This window comes from Callorhinus ursinus, unplaced genomic scaffold (assembly GCF_003265705.2).
Source record: "Callorhinus ursinus isolate GAN/ISIS: 27379988/994484 unplaced genomic scaffold, GSC_fseal_2.0 scaffold28, whole genome shotgun sequence".
NCBI lineage: Eukaryota > Metazoa > Chordata > Mammalia > Carnivora > Otariidae > Callorhinus > Callorhinus ursinus.
Window position 1 is genome coordinate 524,539 of NW_027397090.1, and position 19,925 is coordinate 544,463.

The window sequence follows — 19,925 nt, forward strand, 5'->3', positions numbered from 1 at the left end:
GTCCCTGCCCTTGATCCCCTAGTACTGAAATAAGCAAAATATCACCTATGAGTTGAAGCCTGGAGAGCATTTCTCTCGCAGTTCTTTTTGGCAAACGGCAGAGCACTGTCACGGGACGCATACCGCCGGCTCCTTTCCCTCATCCAGTCGCCTCCCCTGCTCAAACGGTTACTAGTCTCTAGGACCAGAGGTGCTGCAAAGATTAAAACGATCGAACATTCCCACTGTTAACATAAACTCGGTAAATTTCCATTCTTTCCCACCCTAATTCTTTAAGAGTCAGTCACATGAGGTACTGGAACCGAAGAACAACAACTACACGAAGGTACCATCCATTCTTCTTGTCACTATCAGGGGAGGGAAATCCAAAGGAGAACAGAACACAGAAGAGGAAACACCAGCCTCTTGGCCCAACACTGAAGCAGTGCCGACCAAAGGAGGTCTTAACGAAGGTGCCCAAAGCGCTTCGAAGGTAAATTAAAGACCAAACACACAAAGGCATGGCTTAATTTTTATGAACACTCACATACATTTTTAGTAAACCTTTCAATTAATCATATCACTGAAATGCAGTGCCCCAGAAGGCATTTTAACTTCCTAAATACAGTTTCTGTCTATCCTTGCTCAAGTTTTATGAACATTTCTCCAGCCTCATGAGGTATTCCAAATCCTTTACTTGCCATCATCAACCGCATGGTGGTCAGGTATGCTGGTTGGTGCTTTTAGACAACTCCCATAGACCTATTCTGGTGAATTCTTTGGAGAAACCTTTCTCCCGAGCACACCCACCGCCTCCACCAACCACCTGGGCACTGAAAACACCCTCCACAGCTTTCGAGTCGATACTCAAAGGGAACTTCCACGTTCAGATATTTTAAAGGGAGAAATATGCATACAATCCTCAGGCCAGAAGACTTTATATTTTGGGTTGTGACAGGGAAAATACATGCACAAATGAAGCCCGAGGAAGACCAAATGCAAAATGAAATCATCGAGCAGAGCAGAAGGACAGCGGCTTCTCCAGCACTCAATCATTTTCAGTCACACTATGTTGTCCGGTAACCTGCATTGATAATTCCTCATGAATAAAATGCCAGCATTATCATCGGCAGCTATGTTGTTGACATGCTTTTGCTATTTCACTCAAAATACCATTAATTTTCTGTCTTCACAACAGCTGAGCTACTCTCCATTTGAATATACAAAAGAGTACTTTGTTTAAACCAAATTAAAAGCGTTCCAGTAAATGACTTCCATTTTGCTAGCTATACTATTTTAGCATATACTGTTTTTCTTAATCCTCCCTACCTCAACATCACGTCTGTCATCTCCCCAATCCAAAATATTTCCAGTATTAAAAATGTCTTTTTCTTTTCCCCCAAGTTGGGAAGGAGGAATCCAGAAAGTGACGATCTGTGTTATAGCATTCCTGACCAGCAAAACATCTGAAGGGCAGTAAGTCTAGTGTGGCTTTCTAAAGGTTGTAAGACATGGCGGCCTCCTCAAATCTCTCACCTTTGTGAGCCAAGGTACATAAACAGCAAACTATTTTCCAATTTGGGATCTGAAAAGAAAACTAGACACACACACACACACACACACACACACACACACACACACACACACACACAATTACACCTTCCATTTCGCATCTAGATAAGTTCCGACAGCCCCCATTTAAGTCAGAATGAAAACCTCTACTCCTGCCAAGCCCTCCTGGCATCTCACCACTTTATTTGTTCCCATTTGTATCTAATGCTTTTGTCAACAGTTCAACAAAAGTCAAAGCAAACAACCCACTGCAAACATTGGGGGTAACAGCAACAAGCATGACTCCTTCACAATTATCCAGCCCAGCTGCTCCAAAGCTCTTCCGGGCTGCTTTCATTTACAACAATGTCAACAAAAGGCTGAAACCCAATAACTAGATGGGTCAATATGGCCACTGTATACCCTCTGCAGGAAGAAACGCTGTGCTCCTCCTTTGCTGCTTCAGCAAACATGTAGAATAATTCAGTTAGATGGACAAGTGCTTGTCTAATCATTTGTTATGTGAATTATTCAATGACTTTCCCCGTAAACTACTAAACAGGGCTCTTCAAGTATTTCTTCGGCACTCCCAGCTGTCCGACTGCAGAAGCACATAAAGGAACAAAAGCGGATGAAAACAGAAATCATGACCCGCGTTAGTTCCCGGTGATAATCTCTAGTCTAAGAAAGCCAAGTCTTTACAATTAATCCTTTTGGGTCTACCCTTGCCTAGCATTGTCACTACAGGCCTAAGCTTCACTATGACCCAAACGGGGGTGGGGCCGAGCAGACAGCCACTTAGCCATTCAGGGCAACCCACGACCAACCGGAGAGCTCCACTATCTTTTACCTTGTTCAACTTTAAAAGTGCCCCCCCCCAACTCCTCGCCTTTCATAACCACTGCCGACAGGTATAATATGCATTTACGATTTTTAATGGAGCATTTTAAAAGCATAATTAGAAATGTATTAACGAGCTACAAAGCATAGTTTAGAAGTACCTGTTCCTAAAAGACTGTATTTTAGAACATCAATGCCCTGGCCTAATTTGGTAAAAATACTGACGTTTATTTAAGGAAGAATTACTTTGAGATGTAACCATTCCAAATCCCTGCTTTCCTTTCTTTCCTCTTAAATGTATGGCTTGTGAAATCATACATAAACCGAACAGCCTGGCAAGAGGGAACCCTGACCAGGGTCTGGGCCCTCATCCAGCTGAACCCCTCCCTCAGGACCAAAGGGACATGGCCGCACACACTCCATGCCTCTAGGCCCTGGGTTGGGCACCAGGACCCTGCATTCCCGACCCTCATGCAGGGTTTACCCAAGTCTTTCTGGAGGCCCCCAAGGGTAGACCAAGCTGAGGGTTTGAGCACACCTGGACCTGAGGGCAACCACTGGTGTGCAACAAAGCTTTGAAGTGAGAGCTGGGGTATCTACTACAAGAGCACAGGTGAGGGCCCCTGCGGTTCCAGCAATGAACTCCAAGGGGCCTGAGAACTGTAAATTCAATCCTAGCCTTTCAGATAATCGTGAAGGTATATTTATAAACTGGATTTATAACTCTTAAAGAATCAGACAGATGGTATGAGGGCCCCCATTTGTACTCTTTCCCAGGCCCCACAAACGTTAGGGGTAGGCCCAACAGGAAGCTAGCATGTCATTTCGGGAACCCTGTCTTTTGACAGCACTTCTACACCAAACATTCCACTGCAATGCATCAGAAAACCATGAGAGAATTTTTTCCCTTAAAAACTCTTTGGTTTTTTACAGATCCAGGTATGATCCACCACCAGGAATGAAAGTACTGATTTTATTTCTATAAACACATTAAAAACATAAAATGTTAAAGAGTTCAAAATAAAACTCAAGGATTATGTTGTTTGCTAGGCTAGTCCATACAGTAAGGATAAAATATCTGAATGCTAGAGACAGACCTTTTCGCTTCTAGATTATTTGTGTTCGCTTTCCTCTTCCAGCCTTCAAACAGCCAGATTATAAAATTACTGCTTGTAACGCACTTGATCAAACACAGGTGAAGGAAACAGCAGACTCAAACTCACGTCTGCTCACAACAGCCAGTGTACTCACTGCCATTTATTACATCCCTGTAGGAGTCTCACTTCTTACCAGAAGCGTCTAAGAATTTTTAGTTCTTGGCATAAAGAATTGTGCTTTCAAAAAACAAATACTAGACCAGGACACGAAAAGCAACTTGAGAATTCTGCTTCCTCCTAAAGGTCTTTAATAACCCCTGTAACTGCTGTACTTTCTGAGGCCGGCTTCCAGTATCAACTAGAGAGTTGGTAACTTTAAAAAAGATTCTTGAAGAAAAAATAAGATCCTTGAAAGAAGACAATTTCTTCTGAACTGAAATGGGGCTATTTGCTGGGAGCAGCAACAGGCAACTTTTTTTAATCAGAGAAACCACCTGAAAAGCAAGTTGAGGGCGTTCGAACACCCACAAGTCCAATGATAGAACCTTTTAGCCTACTCCAGCTGTTTTGCTGATTCCTACAAAACACTACCTAACTACAAGTAAAAAGGCGTGCACCACCATCAGGGCTGGGCGTCTGCAGAATGTTGCCACTGGCACTGCTGTCAGTGTTTGCTGAAGGTTCCAGGTTTGCATGTATTTGCACATCAGCCCTGGCAGCTTCCTGGGAAGACTGCCTTCAAAAGCTGTCCTCCGATCACCATAACTAGTATTTAAAAGAATTCAGGACTACCTGGGAGCTCAGAGAAATGAAGAGAAACCATCCATTAATATATTTTATTCTACTCAGAAGGCAGCACATCTGAGTTCCACACTTTAATAGGAAAACAATTTGAGGGAAGGGATTGTAGCTAATGTTTACACCATGCACCCTGCAAAGACCCAGGTCAGGCCTATTTGCCCTTCAGCTGCCAAATCAATACCTACCATCTTTGCATATTTTACTTAGGCTGCATTGCTCAATTTTCAAGTTCATGTACCAACACCAACAGGTTTCAAAGTCAGGAACCACTAAAACAATAATTTGGGGTTAGTTGTCTAAAGAAAATCAGGAAAATCGCTCAGCCTCAGAGGTTCAGCTGTGACTTTTTAGTATCTAAAGGAAAACATACACACTGACAGCTCTTCCTACTCAAATGACCCTCAATATTAAAGACAATCAAGCAAATCATAGACGGACTAGCATGTTCCACGGACTTTTGTCTTAATACACTTATTAAAGCAATTCTTCTCCCTACAAACTACACACACAGACTACATCCGACACAGGGCACTTCATATGTAATATTCTTCTTTCATTCCTCCCCAGGGAGGAAAAAGGGTTGACCCATAAGGAAGAACGGAGGGAGACCAAAAAAGGGGAGAGGAAGAAAAAAAGAAGAGAAGGGAACTGAAAATGACAAGGGTGAGCAAACCCGTTCCCAAGTGAGCATCTGGCGCTGACAGGAGGAACTGAGTGAGCACAGAGTCTGCGGATCGGCACTACCGTCTGGAGGGAGGGCGCCAGTTCGAAAATGGGAGGAACTGAAGACAATCCTGTTAGGAGTGGGGAGTAACTTAGCTAACCAAAGTATTATTCCTGGATGCCTCGCTCTTTAATTTTCTATTAGTCATAGTTTGCTCCATTTTCCCAAGGGCAAAAATGTTACCAACTTAGTTTAGAATTTCCTAAATAAGGACGGACTAGGCTACTACCAGATTTTATTATGAAAACAGATTCCAGCCTAAGCACCCAATTCAGGAGCCTCCCTCTGACTAGCCCAATATGGTTTGGTTATAATCCCCAGGCCGAACTTGGGCCTGGGGGCTGCGGCAAGGGTGTGGGACAACTCAGAGACCTTTCAAGTCCTGATCACTGTGGTAGAAACACAAGTGATTATTTCAATTTTCTCCAAAGATTATTTTTTCAGGGCAGCCCAATAAACCCAATAATGCCCAGATTTACTAGAAAATTTTTTATTCATTTCCCCATGCACCAGAAAGTAAGCTAATAACATCCCACCGAGAGTGCTGTCAGGCCAAATCCCTCCACTGCCGAATGCACTACCAGGATAAATCTGCCTTCACTTGCCATTCCACCATCCACTTTAGGGCAAGACCCCGGGGACTGCTCCAGATTACCCCTCCACACACAGTGTCACAGGCACAAGCCCGAGTGGCCCAATCAGTGCCAAGAAAAGAACAAACTAAAAAAGATTAATTCACAGATGTTCATGCATTTCACATACACTGTGCCCCATGGTCCGTTGCTAGGGCAACGGGAGACCACCAGTGCGAGCTTTATTGGCTTTATGAAGTGCGTCTCGGGGACTATAGTCCGAGAAATGCTGCATAATAATAGTGTGGCTTTTCTGAAGCCTTGTTTTGTGCTTATCCACATTTAACCTTCCAAGTATTATAAAGAGGCATCGTTATGCACAGCCTTCAAACCCTCCCACCACCATCACCACCAAACCGCCTCAACTCTCTATCTAGAAACATTAAAATGCATCTCTTGGGGGTCCATTTTGGGAAGATCCGTGTGAAACTGCTCAACCAGTTCCACTAGGGAAAAAAAAAAGACCTACGACCATTTAAAGATCACTGTATTAGTGCAACTGACCACATCGACGATTTCTGAACAGAACAGAAGCTACTACAAAACCAAAACGTGCACATGCCCCTTATTTTCTGTGCATGGGAAAGAACCTTGCTTTTGGAACATCACAGTCGGTTTTAAGCAGAAGCAGCAAGCCTTACCGGGCCAAAGTCTCTTCCTCTCTAACAGAACTTTTCTGTGATGATGGGAATGTTCCATACCTGCACCGGGATGGCAGCCACGTGCGGCCACGGAGCACATGAAGTGCGGCTAGTGCAACGGAGAAACTAGTTTTTAAATTCTATTTCATTTTAACAAATTTAAATTTAAAATGCCTCATGTGGCCAGTGGCTACCGTATTCACACAGTTTTAGAGGCTTACCAAGACAACTAGGTACGTTTTTAAAAGTTCACAAAATGCTGTCTCTTTATGCTTTCAGTTTCTGCTTAATTAACACAAATATAACTCCAAGTAAATATACACAGAACACTATTCAGGACTGGCGGTCGCTCACTGTGCTGGCTCCAAACAGCCCTGGGGCCGTGGCCTAATCAGCTGGGTTCTTTGTCCAACAGGCCCAGGGATGAAGATTGACTTCCCTTCCTCCCCCACCCCCCAGCCCCCCACACCCCCTACCCCAGCCCAGGGTGGGAGGTTAAAATCACAAATGTCACAACTCTCAGAGCAGCAGCACAGATCAAGTGTTAATCTAAAGGGAAGGGGTGGGTGAGGGGGAAAATACAGGCTGGCTGGGCAAGGGAGGATCTGGAATGAAGAGGAGAAAAATAAAGCCAGTGAATAGATCAATAGAAGCAACAGCTTACATTCAGATTCACAGGAGAAAGAACACACCGAGACAATCATTTCCTGGGAAAAGCTCAAGCCTAATGAGAATTTACTCTGCTCCTTTATGTGACAACCAGCCCTTTTGTGGCACGGGCTTCCTGACTGACAGGAACCCAGGGCCCCTTAATAGGATTTCCATATTATTTCCAACACCTGCCCAGAAGTTATTTGTTTACATTGAAGGAGGCAAGATTCTCAAATCAGACATCTGCTTCTAGTTCAGGCATATCTTAGGAAACCATCTAGAAAGCAGCTTTGTTACCATGGTGACATTTTTATTTTCCGCCTTTAGTTGGCTCAAAACATTAGCATTTCCAATTTTATTTTGTTGTTCAAAAGGCCAAATGTCGCTCAAGAAAACAGAAGTTTAAAGAGAGATAAATGAAGAGAATACTCAAAAATTTCTACAATTAAAATGACCATAAGAAAGAAATAAAAATGAGGTGTTATTACATCGCCTACTGGCCTCTCTCATTGGGTGGCATCACTAACCTGTTTACCTCCCCCCCTCCCCTCTCCTCCCCTTGTATCTGAATACTCAGCAACTTGAAAAGTACCAATTTTGAAAGACAGATTCAAGAATCCTTAGGGTGTGATACAATTAAATAATGAGTCCATTTCCATGAAAAAGAATTCCTCTTGCTCACCCTTATCACCATCTTTGAAAGCTCACTTACAACAATAATACTTAAGACATTTTAACTTCCACCCCACTGAAATTCAGTACAAGGGTGGGGGCTGCGAAGGACAGGAAAGCATAAGCTTTTCTTGAACATTTAGAGGTTGAGGTTGAGGAGGGGATGGAATATTCAACAGCGAGGGGGAAAAATAGATTATGGGGGAGTGGGCTCCATACAAGTGTATGCGGCTGTTTTCCATGGGGCTGAAGCTCAACTACGGGCACTGGGGATCCCATGGGTAGGGGGAGGAGGGTGCTTTATCATGAACTACAACTATCACAAATAAATAGGAATATAAGTTACAATACTAGTAAGGGAAGCCCAAAATGTTTTTTATAGCACTATAATTTACTCCAGGCAGAAATAATGTGGATTGGTTCTGAGTAATGAATCCAATGAAGTTAAAGTAACAGTCCTTTGGTTTGATTTTTAGATTCAAAGTAAAACAACTAAGTATTCAACTCTAAGATTTAAAGTTTTGATTTGACAGATCTAAGCAGCATTTAGTCTTGAAATATGATTTTATTACTTTCATTTAATCGCAAGCTTATTTCAAAGAATCTAAAATTCTTGCAGAAAGTACTACTCTGCCCTCAGCACACTTCCTTTCTAGCCCACTTTCATGAGACCCAAACGGTGTTCAATCCTGTCCCACAGCAGCTGCCATGGTGGTAATTAGATAGGATGCCTCTTGACGTCTAAAAACAACGCTTAGTGATGGCCCCCAGGCATAGGGAGCCTTTAACCTAAAAGATACATGAATTACTTCAAACCACCATAGAATAGAATACATAAGTTGGATATATAAGTAAATGAAATGATTACCAGCAGAAATGATTCAAGAAAGCTTGAGAAGTGATAGTATGCAGCTACCCCAGGTGATCTTATAATTTTGCCAGAATAGGTTATGAGTATTACTGGAAGAATACAAAAAAAGATGGTGAACAATTCTTTGGAACAGCTCTTTTGGAAGAATTATCTACATTTTGAGAAACAAATGCTTTTGAAATTAAAGTGCTAGTTAAAACGTTTCAATAAGTCTTGGGCCCCTCTAAAATTTTTTTAAAATGTTAGATATTAACTTTACTGTGCAATCGTTTTCACGAAATAGATGCAATGCATTCTAATTAAGAAATTTAGATATATTAAACACCAGGATGAAAATGTTTGCCTAATAAATAAGAGGGTTGGTTCATGGAGGAAAAGAAACCACCCTTGCCAAAAATCAGCTGGGGAAGGCAGACCCCACCACCAACCCGCCCCTGTTAATTACTATTTGTTCTGCCTGGGTGATCGGTGGTGGAGGAGGGCACAGCAAACAAGCATGTCTCCCCCAGTCACATCATTAATCCATTCATGCTTGCCACCTGAGGACCAGCTAGGCCCTAAAGATATTTATTCATCTGTTTGACAAACAAACAATTACAACATATTTTCTGGAATTAGGACACCTGTTACATTTCACACAGCTCACATGCCTAGAGGCAGGTATCAATTAATACTGAACAAATTACTGCATCATAAACCCATAGAACAAAAGTTCCTGACTGTCCTTTGATAAGGTAACCAGTAAAATACACATTAGAAACAAATACTTCTATAAAGAAGAAAAAAGCAACAATGATGCTAAAACATTTAATTTCAAATTACGGTCTTACTTTGTAAAACTGGTAAGAGTTAAACACTGAATGCTTGAGAGGCATACTTTAAAACATTAAACTAACCTATCCCCTTACCCTCAACCCCCAAAATGAAATATAATTACCACTGTTTATTTAGCTAATGGTATGACCAACTTTATTGATGAAACAAATATACCCTAGGATGTAAGACTTTTATTGTAAAATTCACTTGCAGGATGGAATTGAATTACATAAGAAATCATCTAAATCCAAATGCTTGAAAAAATAACCTAGCACTGTACCTTTGCGATCCAGGGAAGTTAAAGTGACTTGCCATTGACACGCAGCTTACTAGAGGGAGAGAGAATTCCTAGCAGGGTCTGGATTTTCCTAATTCTATTACAGTTCCCTCCCTAACTAATCCTTGATTTGTCTTCCTATACAGTTCCAACAAAGAAGATTAAGATTCTTGCCCTCAAGGAGCTAAAAATTTAATGGGAGAGAACTTTATTCTGTGGGGGCACAGGGCACCCACAGGACACCACCCACAAGGAAATAGATGTACTTAACGTGTTTTAAAAATCCTACTTAAAATTCTATTTTTAAAGGCCTGTCTTAAGCAATATTTATGTCTGGAAAGTGTAGTTGGATTTCAAATACATCACAGTCTGTGAAGGTTAAAGGATACAAAGAGAATTCTATTTATCAATGATCAGCATCATTTCTAGATATTTTACTCCCTTGTTTATTAATAAATTTCATTAAACGGTTCATCGCCAACACTTACGTGCAAACCTAGGGGTCATTCTTCTACCCATTTTCCCAGCATAAGAAAGAGACTTTTCTTGGTATGATTAAGCAGAAAGTATTCTTGCCACCACAAGGAAGCACAAAGAGATATCTAGAATATGGGCCATTCTGCAGAAAGCTAGACCAGATTCTTCAACACGTCAGTTACACAGATCTGAGATACTACAACAAAATGAAATGGAGCCTATCTGGACCCTATTTCAAGCCAATCAATTATTGGAAATCATCAAAGTTTGCTTAGAGGCTGGATATTAGAAGCTATCAAATAATTACTTTTATTGAGTGATTAAAGGCATTATGTCTATCATTGGGTGTCTATTTTTAGACCAAAAAAAAAAAAAGGCTATTATTAAGGAGATGTGTTCATTTTGCATCCTGAAGTATATAAAGGCAAAATGCATGCTATCTGGGGTTTGCTTTAAAAATACTTTAGCAAAGAAATAAAGGAATAGATTAAAATGTGGCTAGAAATTGATAGCTCTTAAACCTCCATGTTAAGTATATGGAGGATCTTTGCACTATTATTTCTGCTTCTAAGTATGTTTCAAATTTTTATTAATAAAGATTCAGAATGAATCACCCAAAAAGCTTTTCTCTGATGGTGGCACTGGCTATGTGACCTTGGACAGGGCCTCAATACCTCCAAGCCTTTCCTCACGTCTGAAAAAAGACTAAGCATATGCCACCCACCTTTCCAGTTGAAATCTGAACTATGAGTTACACATGCAACAGTGGCACTGAGTAGGAATCCACCTTATTTTTCCCTAGGTCAGAGTGGACAAGATGCAGTGTCCAAGTTACAGTCCTTAATTAGACAGCTTCTCTTCTCAGATTACTGATGACTGAGGGGAAAAAAATGGGACATAATGCAAGCCCCAATACAGTCTAAGTTTGGTGTTTTTGTTTTTTATTTTTTATTTTTTGTTTACATCCTCTCCTTAGTGTTTTATAGACTTCATCTATTCCTCTTTTTAATCTAGTCTATTACTTTATGCCTTTGTGTTTCTATAACATGTCCTTCTAAAGTCTACAGTAATGAAAATTAATTCCAGCAAGCTTTCTCCTGAAAGGTAAAACTACAAACATTTTATTTTATACAGGTGCAGGGGGGGAGGGGGTGCTTAAAAACACAATGCCTGGACCATTTGGTTATCCCCCCTCCCACTTTCTTTCTCTAGTGGCTTCTCCACTTTCTCCCACACAAGACACGCCAAAGGGTTAAACATATAAAAGGCACACTCTTTTCAGACTGATACTCCTTTGAGACAGGGAAGAAAACAAACAAACAAACAAACAAACAAAAACACCAAATCACACAGGTCACACAAGATCCTGGAACAGAACCTTAACCATTAAGTCTTGATGTACAAAGTGAAGTGGCAAACAGAAGTAATCATTCTGTTAATTCAGGCTAAAAACCCACTTTCACCTGTAACACCCAACTAATGAGGTAAAAGTGCTTTCTTGGCCTGAATCACATACTTCAATTTTTACATAAAAACAGCCTTAGCCTAATTCTCTATTGATAAACCTTTATTGCCAAGAGAAAATAATTGGAGATGAGAAGAAAAGCAACGTATGATGTTTTAGTCATCCGCATAGAATAAACACCAAAATACAGCTGAGGCAGAATGAACAGGCATTGCCTTAGATGCGACTAATGAACAGATCATTATGAAAACCCTTAAACAAAAACAAAGAATTCACATGGGGGTGCAGGGACACAGTATGTACACTCATAGAAAAGCAGTTAGCTTGAAAAATAACTAAATGTAAGTTTAGAAAAATAAAATGCACTAGCTATACTTAAACTAGCAAAAATTACAAAAGTTATAAAGTTCAATACTAGTGGATTGTGTGAGAACACAAACAGGGCATTTTAACGTGGTACACTGTTTCTGGAGATTAACCTGGCAGTGTACAAGTCGCTAAAAATGATCATACTCTGATGATGCACATAACATTTTGGGGAAGAGGATCCAGTGAAATAATAAAAGCACCACCACTCTATAGGAAAAAATGTACTTACACTCTCACAAAAAAAAATGGCAAATCCTTCTATTGCATTTGGGATAAAAAACAAGATACATAATATACATTAAAAGGACTAGTGAAGTAATAAAGTTTGCACAATAGTATCAATCTGGGAGGGGCCGTGGAGCTTATCAGTAGTTGGTGACAGTGAATTTTGCTATTTCTATTGAAACTGGTCTCGATTTGGGGATCCATGATTTGCAAGAAGGTATTAGAGATGTGTAGACATTTGGGGGTAATAAGACTAACTTCTCAACTTCAAATTCCTAGCAAATTTTGGGTTAAGTTGGCCTCCATAGCTCTGAATCATCATCCTCACATCAGCCACTCAGTTGAGAATGTATAGTGATATGAGGAATGTAATGACTTCTCTTCATGAACTGGTACCACTAGCAACTGGGCAGCTCCTGGCAGCATGTGGAAATGTCTGCTCTGTCACCACTTTGGAGCCAACCAACTTTTACCCCTTTACCCTCAGGAGGCATGAGCCCTGGAAGGCTCCACCACCCCAGAGAATGCTTCCTTGGTTTCACTTATGTTGTTTCAAGGGATGAGAGAAATGGTACTAAGCACCCCAGAAGATGGTGAGAAAGCCCCCAGTCAGGAGAGAGAGGTAGGAGCCTTATTTGGGGGGGGGGGGGGCTCTTGAGACAGCTAAATGTGGGCCTGCCAACCTACCACTAAGGTCAAGAGTGGATCATGTTCCATGTTTCTGGGGCTTCATTTTGGACACATGGACACATGGAGTTACTAGATAGCCAAATGACAAGCAGGTGCCCTGAACCCGTACCTCAACAGCCCTAGAATACACACCGTTCTGACTTCTTATCATCAAATAAACCTGATTCTTGGGCTCCCACAGTGCTTTCTCCTTTAGGTCCATATTTACATTCTCTACCCTTGTTGAAAAACTTCAGATACAGGTCTGTAAATAAAAGGCTTAGGAATGAACGTGGCTCCTGGAGCTATAGAAAACAAGATCAATAAAGCCAATAGCATGTGGTTTAGTGGCCACAGAACGTCCAAGAAGAGAAAAGAAAGGAAGAAAAAGGCCCAACACTTTAACAATTGAATTTCTCTCATTTTACTTGACACCTAAAAAGGTAAAGCACCTTAATTACCTGAATCTTTACAGTAAGTTTAAATTATATTTTATGAGCTATTCTGAAATCTGCCCTGTTTAATAATCTGTAACGTCAAGAAAACATTTTAAAGTGTCTCTCACAATTAAATCCATCCACAACCTTGTATAAATCAAAATTTTGCTACCATATCAAAATGTTACACTGGGGCTGTATAACATTGCCCACATCCTCATTACATGCAACACTAATTACTACCAGCAGATTCAGAATTTTCTGCACATTAGAGGCTTTTAGAGGAGCTATAAAAAATTTCAGGCACCATTAATTTAAATTTGTATTGAAATTTCCTTTTGACAGATGGCCAAAAATTACTTATTATTTAGAGTACCAGAGCTGCCTGTTTGCACATTAGAAGAGGAAAGGGAAAAATTAAAAGCAAGAAGGAAATTTATGTCACGTTCATTACCTGTTAAATGTTAAGGAGCATTATCCTGCATGAATAAATTATTTCATACAAGCCTGACTCCAGCTGCAGGCAACTGGCACACTCCGGCTGATAAAAACCATCTCAAGTCACACAGCAGACAATCATAAAAAGCCCCTCTTAACCAGGAGCCACTTAAGGGAGGGTGAGGACGATCAATGGAACAAGCAACTAACTGCCTCTCTGAGCATCACAGAACACATTTACGAAAATTAGCAAACTTCTTTCACCTTGCAAAGCCATAGCACAGCCCCAAACCTGACACAACTTCAAATCTGGAGAACCGTACCCAACAGAAACATCTATTTACAGCTACCATTCCATAATAAATCAAGGCCAAATCATCCACCTCTATTTCCTCTTTGTTTTCCCCCTGGCTTCTAGCTATATAGACACTCACTCCCAGACTCATCCTGAATGATTATAGATGATTTCAAAATACACCCTTCTCTGGCATAAGGGAATATAAAATGTAATTGACACAAAAGTGTGCACTGGAGTATAAATATTTTCACAGTCTTCTTTCTCAGAGTGGGGCAGGAGAGGAGGCTTTTGTTTAGTTCACTGGCCTGCCTAAAGGTATGTATTTATCATAAGAAGGCAGGGAATGTTTATATTATTGGCCCCAGAATAACTAGACAGGCTTTCCAAGGACTATCAGCTAATCCTGGTCAATGCATTTACTTACCACTTCCTAAGTACACATGTGTGGAACACTCAGATCAAAATTGCTTTTTTTAATCTAGGTCCTGATATGCATATTACACAACAAAATACACAACTGTAAAAGCATAATTAAATAATTCAGTGTGTGCAGTTCCAATTGTAAATGTTGACATTTCTATGGGTGTACAGATGCCCTTTCAAATTAGAGAGACTCTTGAAGGGTAAAATAGATACACTTAATTTTTATTTTCCATTATGTAAGGGTTTTGGGAAAAAAAGACAAGGAGGAAAGAGGCGTTCAAAGTGACAGCACAGGTAGTTTCAGGGGAAGATTTTAGTCTTCATACACATAATTTCATTAAAAACTACAAGAGATGTAACACTGCCTATGCTCCAAAACAACTGCTGCAAAATACAAGGAAAAGACTTGACAGCATCTGTGTATTGGCCAATGCTTGAGAACTGCCTTGTCCTTTTAATCCTTACAAAATACAACACATATATACAGGCAATTATGCATAACATGGTGGCATATTTACATTGTGTGGCTCAAAAGTGATCAAGCAATTTTCATATTTTCCTCATTTCCTGCCATGGTAGCCTGTTTTTCTTGTTTGCTTACTCTCTAAATTCAGGCATCCTTAGCACATCCCATTCTGGTGTTACACAATCACATCCAAATCATTAGGCCCTAAATACTTTCCTCTTTCCCTACAACTTGTCTGCAAAAAGATACAGAGGCAGATAAGAGAGATGCAAAACCTAAGGAGAATAACTTGCTATACTGGAAAACAAGATGTTAAATAAATATCTTTCTGGCAGAGAATGCTTTTATACATTTTGTTAGAGAGTTTTGTAGGATGGAAATGTCTTCTAAAATGAGACTAATATATATTTCTTATAAATCAATTTATTTACTTTTTATTATTTTTCTTATAGCCAAAGCCTAACTGAAAAAAAAAAGTAGTTATTCTTCCTCACATGGCAAGACATAATAAAATAAGCAATGTGAGCCAGATCTTCCATAGTTCCATCCTGGACTACAAATCCAATTGTGATAGAAAAATGAGACCAATATCTTCAAAAATCTCAACCACACAACTGAAAGTAGTCAAAAATAGTTACCCACTAACTGGTAAAGCCCAGCAAATCATTCTGTAAATCTCAAAGAACCCACCACTAGATTGATTCAAATCATTTAGAGACCTTCTAAGCCATTCCTTCATCTGTGAATTTGAGTCCTACCTTGATGGAGTCTCTGTCTATAGGCCAAACAGCAGCAACATAGGCGGTGGGAAGAAGGAAAAAGAAAAGTACCAGTTAGTTTACATAAAATCATACATTTATCAAACTTGATCTCTGCTAAATAATAAATGGCACAGATGTCATCTTTGCAGTAAAGTTAATTATTAATACTGTTCGACCAGATCCACAAAGTGCCAATCTACCTCTGACACAATTTCAGAAACCGAAGCTGGATATTCAGATTATTTATACTCCTTTTTGACTTGTCCACTTAAAAAAAAAGTGTTCTTAGTCATGTTTCAGCTCTGCTTCATAGCATTAAGAAATAGTACAGTGTTTCCAACATCGGAGATGGGAAATTTATGTCTGTGATAAAAATCATTTACCCAAGATTATAATTCACAGTAATGACACTGAAACAGGAGTAGATATGAGGTTTTAATTATAACCACACCTTTTAACTAATGAACCACCCATGTGCTAACTAAATTCCCACAAAGGAATGCTGGGAGACACTTCTTCATTTGCTTTTCTGCCACTGACTAATAAAAATTATTAGTAAGCACCATACAAACATACAGTCACATCAAAGTATCTCTGAACCATTCATATACTTTAATGGAGGGAGGAACCCAATCTAGAAGGAGCACAACTGTCCTTTAAATCAATTATTTGCATGAACAATTGTGTTGTTTATATAGGAAGAAATGAGTTAATTTCATGCTTCTATTTCTTTTTTTTAAGATTTTATTTACTTATTTGTCAGAGAGAGACAGCGCACACAAGCAGGGGGAGCAGCAGGCAGATAGAAAAGCAGGCTCCCTGCTGAGCAAGAAGCCCGATGTGGGACTGGATCCCAGGACTCTGGGATCATGACCTGAGCCAAAGGCAGATGCTTAACCGACTGAGCCACCCCACCCAGGTGTCCCTAATTTCATGCTTCTAGACAGCCTGTGTGAGAGAGGTAGTTAAACCAAGAGATTTCATTAATCTGGGCTGCACTTTCTCAATTACTAAGACTACTAAAATTGTTTTCTTACCTGAGAGATTTTTACTGCACCATATAGGCTGATCTGATTTATAAATAATAATTGACCGTCAAATTATCAAGTGAGTCTTTATGAGTAAGTCCTTCCCCAAAACAGAATAGGTCAAAATTAGCTATTAATGTCACTCACAATTTCAAACACAGAGAACTGTGGGATTTCATTACTGATTTAGACTTGGGGAACATCAGACGCAGCACAGGATCAAAGGCAATAACCAGGAAACAGGACCCCTTGCCTTTGGGGACTGCATTCACTGTTGCCAACCACTAGGGGATCCTTTGGAAAAAGACTGCTTCCAGTCATTCATTTACCTTCCAGCAGAAATCCTTTGTGTAGTCACAGGGAAAATTAAATCCAGAGACAGAATAAACAACGGTATCTGGAACCCACCCTCGATGGCAGGCAGGTAACAGCAGACTGACGACATCTCGAGAGAATCACTCACCTCTTTGGTGATCATTGTCATGGTGCTTCTTCTCATCTTTAATTGGCAGGTGGGACTGGCCTCCCAGGGCACTAGACAGGGCCAGAAGCCCGGCGCTGCTCCCAATGGGTGGAATGGCAGGGGGCTGAAGCCCTGAAGGGTGTGGGGTCAAAGGCACCGGCAGACCATGTCCATGTGATAAATGCTGGGCCTGGAGTTGTTGCTGCTGTGAGGAATGAGACAAAGATATTGAACTTGTTCCCTATACCCGTGCCCCCCTTGCAAAAGAAAAGAGGTGCAAAGAGATCCTGGAAAACCCAGCACCCATGAAGGAAAGATTTATCCTTCATGTACAGATTTTTCAGAAGGGGAAGGACGGGGAGATGTAGAGTGGAGAAATGCTCTTTTTTCCTTAGATTTGGGGATTTTGCACCATACTGTAAGGAACTTAATTTTTAAATAGTGAAATTAGCTAAGTACCTTTGAATAGCTGAAACTCAGATTTCTTCAACGAAATGTCTGTATTTTGTTCTCCCAAACATACGGCCTTGCTATCGTACATTTCTAATCAAAACATATACGTGACTAACTGTTAAAGCAGTTATGTTGAACAAAAAAAGCTGAAAATTGAGAAAATTAGTGTTAAACAGTTCTCCCAGAACCGCTGCACAGCATGCAGTGAGAGTTAATTTGAAAGAGAAAACCTGAATTAACAACCCAGAAAAGGAAACTGGTTGCAGCCACCGTTTTAAGCCCTTTAAGTGTCCTCAGCGGTACTTGAGCAAATTACTAAAGAAAATCTAATGTAGCAAGGCTGGGGTCCTCCTGTAGGCTTGCTCAATAATGCTGAAATAATTGGGCACTCTGTGCACGTTTAGTGATGCTCGAATGGAAAGCTAGTGGCCGGCCCTCGTACTCTTCTCCAGCGGCCGCCTCTGTGTTGTGACAGGTTTATCTGAGTGGGGTTGTGATGCATGCACCAGTAACTGTGCTGACGAGAGTTTAAAGTCATTTTCCCCAGCACACTGGCAACACATGGAGAAAGCCCTCGAGAGGCTGGAATGGGAGGTGCCTGACCTCAGCAGAGGCCGCATCATGCTCAGCTACAGGAACTGCTCTGGGCAGGCTTTGCTGCCACCACCGGGTGCAGAGGAGGAGGGGGAGGTGACGGAAGGACTCGAAGTTAAGTATGTCCCTCCACAGGCACCCCCTTCCACTGGAGACCCTGCCTAATGGTGTTCCAGGAGAACAAGTGCTGAGGAATTTGCAGACTAGCTTTTGTAGTGATTACATTTTAATTAATGCCTCCAAGTGAATCACTTGTCAGATCTATCCTATGATAGCCCAACAGTCTTCTAGAATCTTCCCAAGTAGGACTGTGGATGCTGCTCCCCTTCACCAATAAAAAGGATCTTGAAATGCCTTTTTTTATATTTAAAAAGACTTCAAAGAAAGAAGTGAATTTTTTCTCCTCCCCCAAATCACTTTTATTTCCTTCCTCTTCCCCTCTACCCACCTTCTTCCTGTGTCTGACTATAAAAGTCAAATTATAGCACTAATTAGCTCTTTTCTCCAATTGACCTGCAACCATCTTCTGGCTACATGCACTTAAAATATAGCCAATAAAGTACTGACACTTTTTTTTTTTAAAGTACTAACACTTTTAAAGAAAGTTCACATATATAAAATCGAAAAATTGGAGCAGTGATCCAGATATTCCACCAATCAACGCCCATCCTACAGTCCGGCAAAGCACTACCTAACTGGGTAGTTCAACACTGTGTATTTCTCCTTTTGAGGAGCCAAAATCATAGTTCTTTATGTACTGTAAGTCAGTTGTGACCAAAAGTATGAGCACACGATATTTTCTAAACGCGCAGAAAATAACGTCTATGAAGAAAACAAGGCCTTTAGGTAAATATATGGCAAATTTATTTCAAAACCTTATTCAACTGCAATCACCAGAAACTGCTCCAATTCCCTTTCTCCTCTAAATCTCCTAATACTTCATGTGTATGGGTTGGGCCCGCAGCCACTTTGTACCTCAGAGCAGAGTTCAATTGGCAGGCATTTATTAAGAGCTGGCAAATGTGTCTCTCTTATCACCCTTCCTAGACTCTAAGCTCTGTGAGTCTATATCTGACACAAACCCTAGCTACCTGCAGGTGCTGAGACTCAGCATACCTGGGCAATTCCAAAATATGTACATCGATTTCATTAGACATTAAAAAATAAAAGACTCAGCCAAAAACAGTACCTTCAATGATCCAGGTGTTTCACTTCTATTTTTCTCTCTCAGGACAAAAAATAAGCACTATCACCCTTATTTTTCTACCCAACCAGGAACATTTCAAAGGCAGAAAAGATACCCCGAGTCTGTTGCACACATGCCATTCATGGTAGAGACTTCCCGAGAGCCTCACTATCCCACCTCAAAGTAGCTCTGACACTAGCTTCTCCTCTTCTCCCCATCTGTCCATCTTTGAGGAAGGAGGGGCCCTTTTCCTTTCTGAGGCCAAGACTCTTCCCTGCCTACACAGGCTGTGTCAGCTGTCCATCCCTCTTCCTTTCAGTGCTGTTGATTCTCCAGGGCTCTCCCCCACCTTCAGTTGTTCTGTCACTGATTCTGTCCTTCTGCTAGCTAGCTGGATACCAGCAGCCCTAGGGTTTTGTTTAAGATGAATTGCCTAGTGAACGCCAAAAGAACTTGGAGTAGCACTTTTTCAGGAGGGAAAAAAACACTGTATTTTAATCACTTTTTGTGTCCTCCACTGCCCCAACACAGTGCCCTGCACATAATTGCCACTTGATAAATGTTTGTTAAATTTAATTAAAATAACCTTCTTTTGCCCTCTTCAGCTACTGGCCTAATACA

At 40.7% G+C, this 19,925-nt stretch overlaps 1 protein-coding gene across 9 annotated transcripts in view; it reads right to left on the reverse strand.

Annotated features, from left to right (window-relative positions):
* Nucleotides 1-19,925, reverse strand: part of TLE4 (TLE family member 4, transcriptional corepressor) — a 142,104-nt gene that overhangs the window by 52,683 nt on the left and 69,496 nt on the right. For 5 of the 9 annotated variants that reach the window (XM_025891702.2, XM_025891705.2, XM_025891697.2 and 2 more), the window contains 2 exons: nucleotides 17,072-17,276; nucleotides 15,578-15,594 (listed from right to left, as the gene is read on the reverse strand). In XM_025891702.2, coding sequence (XP_025747487.1) covers nucleotides 15,578-15,594; nucleotides 17,072-17,276 — 222 coding nt within the window. The remainder of the gene's footprint in view (nucleotides 1-15,577; nucleotides 15,595-17,071; nucleotides 17,277-19,925) is intronic. The other 4 variants (XM_025891703.2, XM_025891698.2, XM_025891704.2 and 1 more) reach the window with 1 other exon arrangement.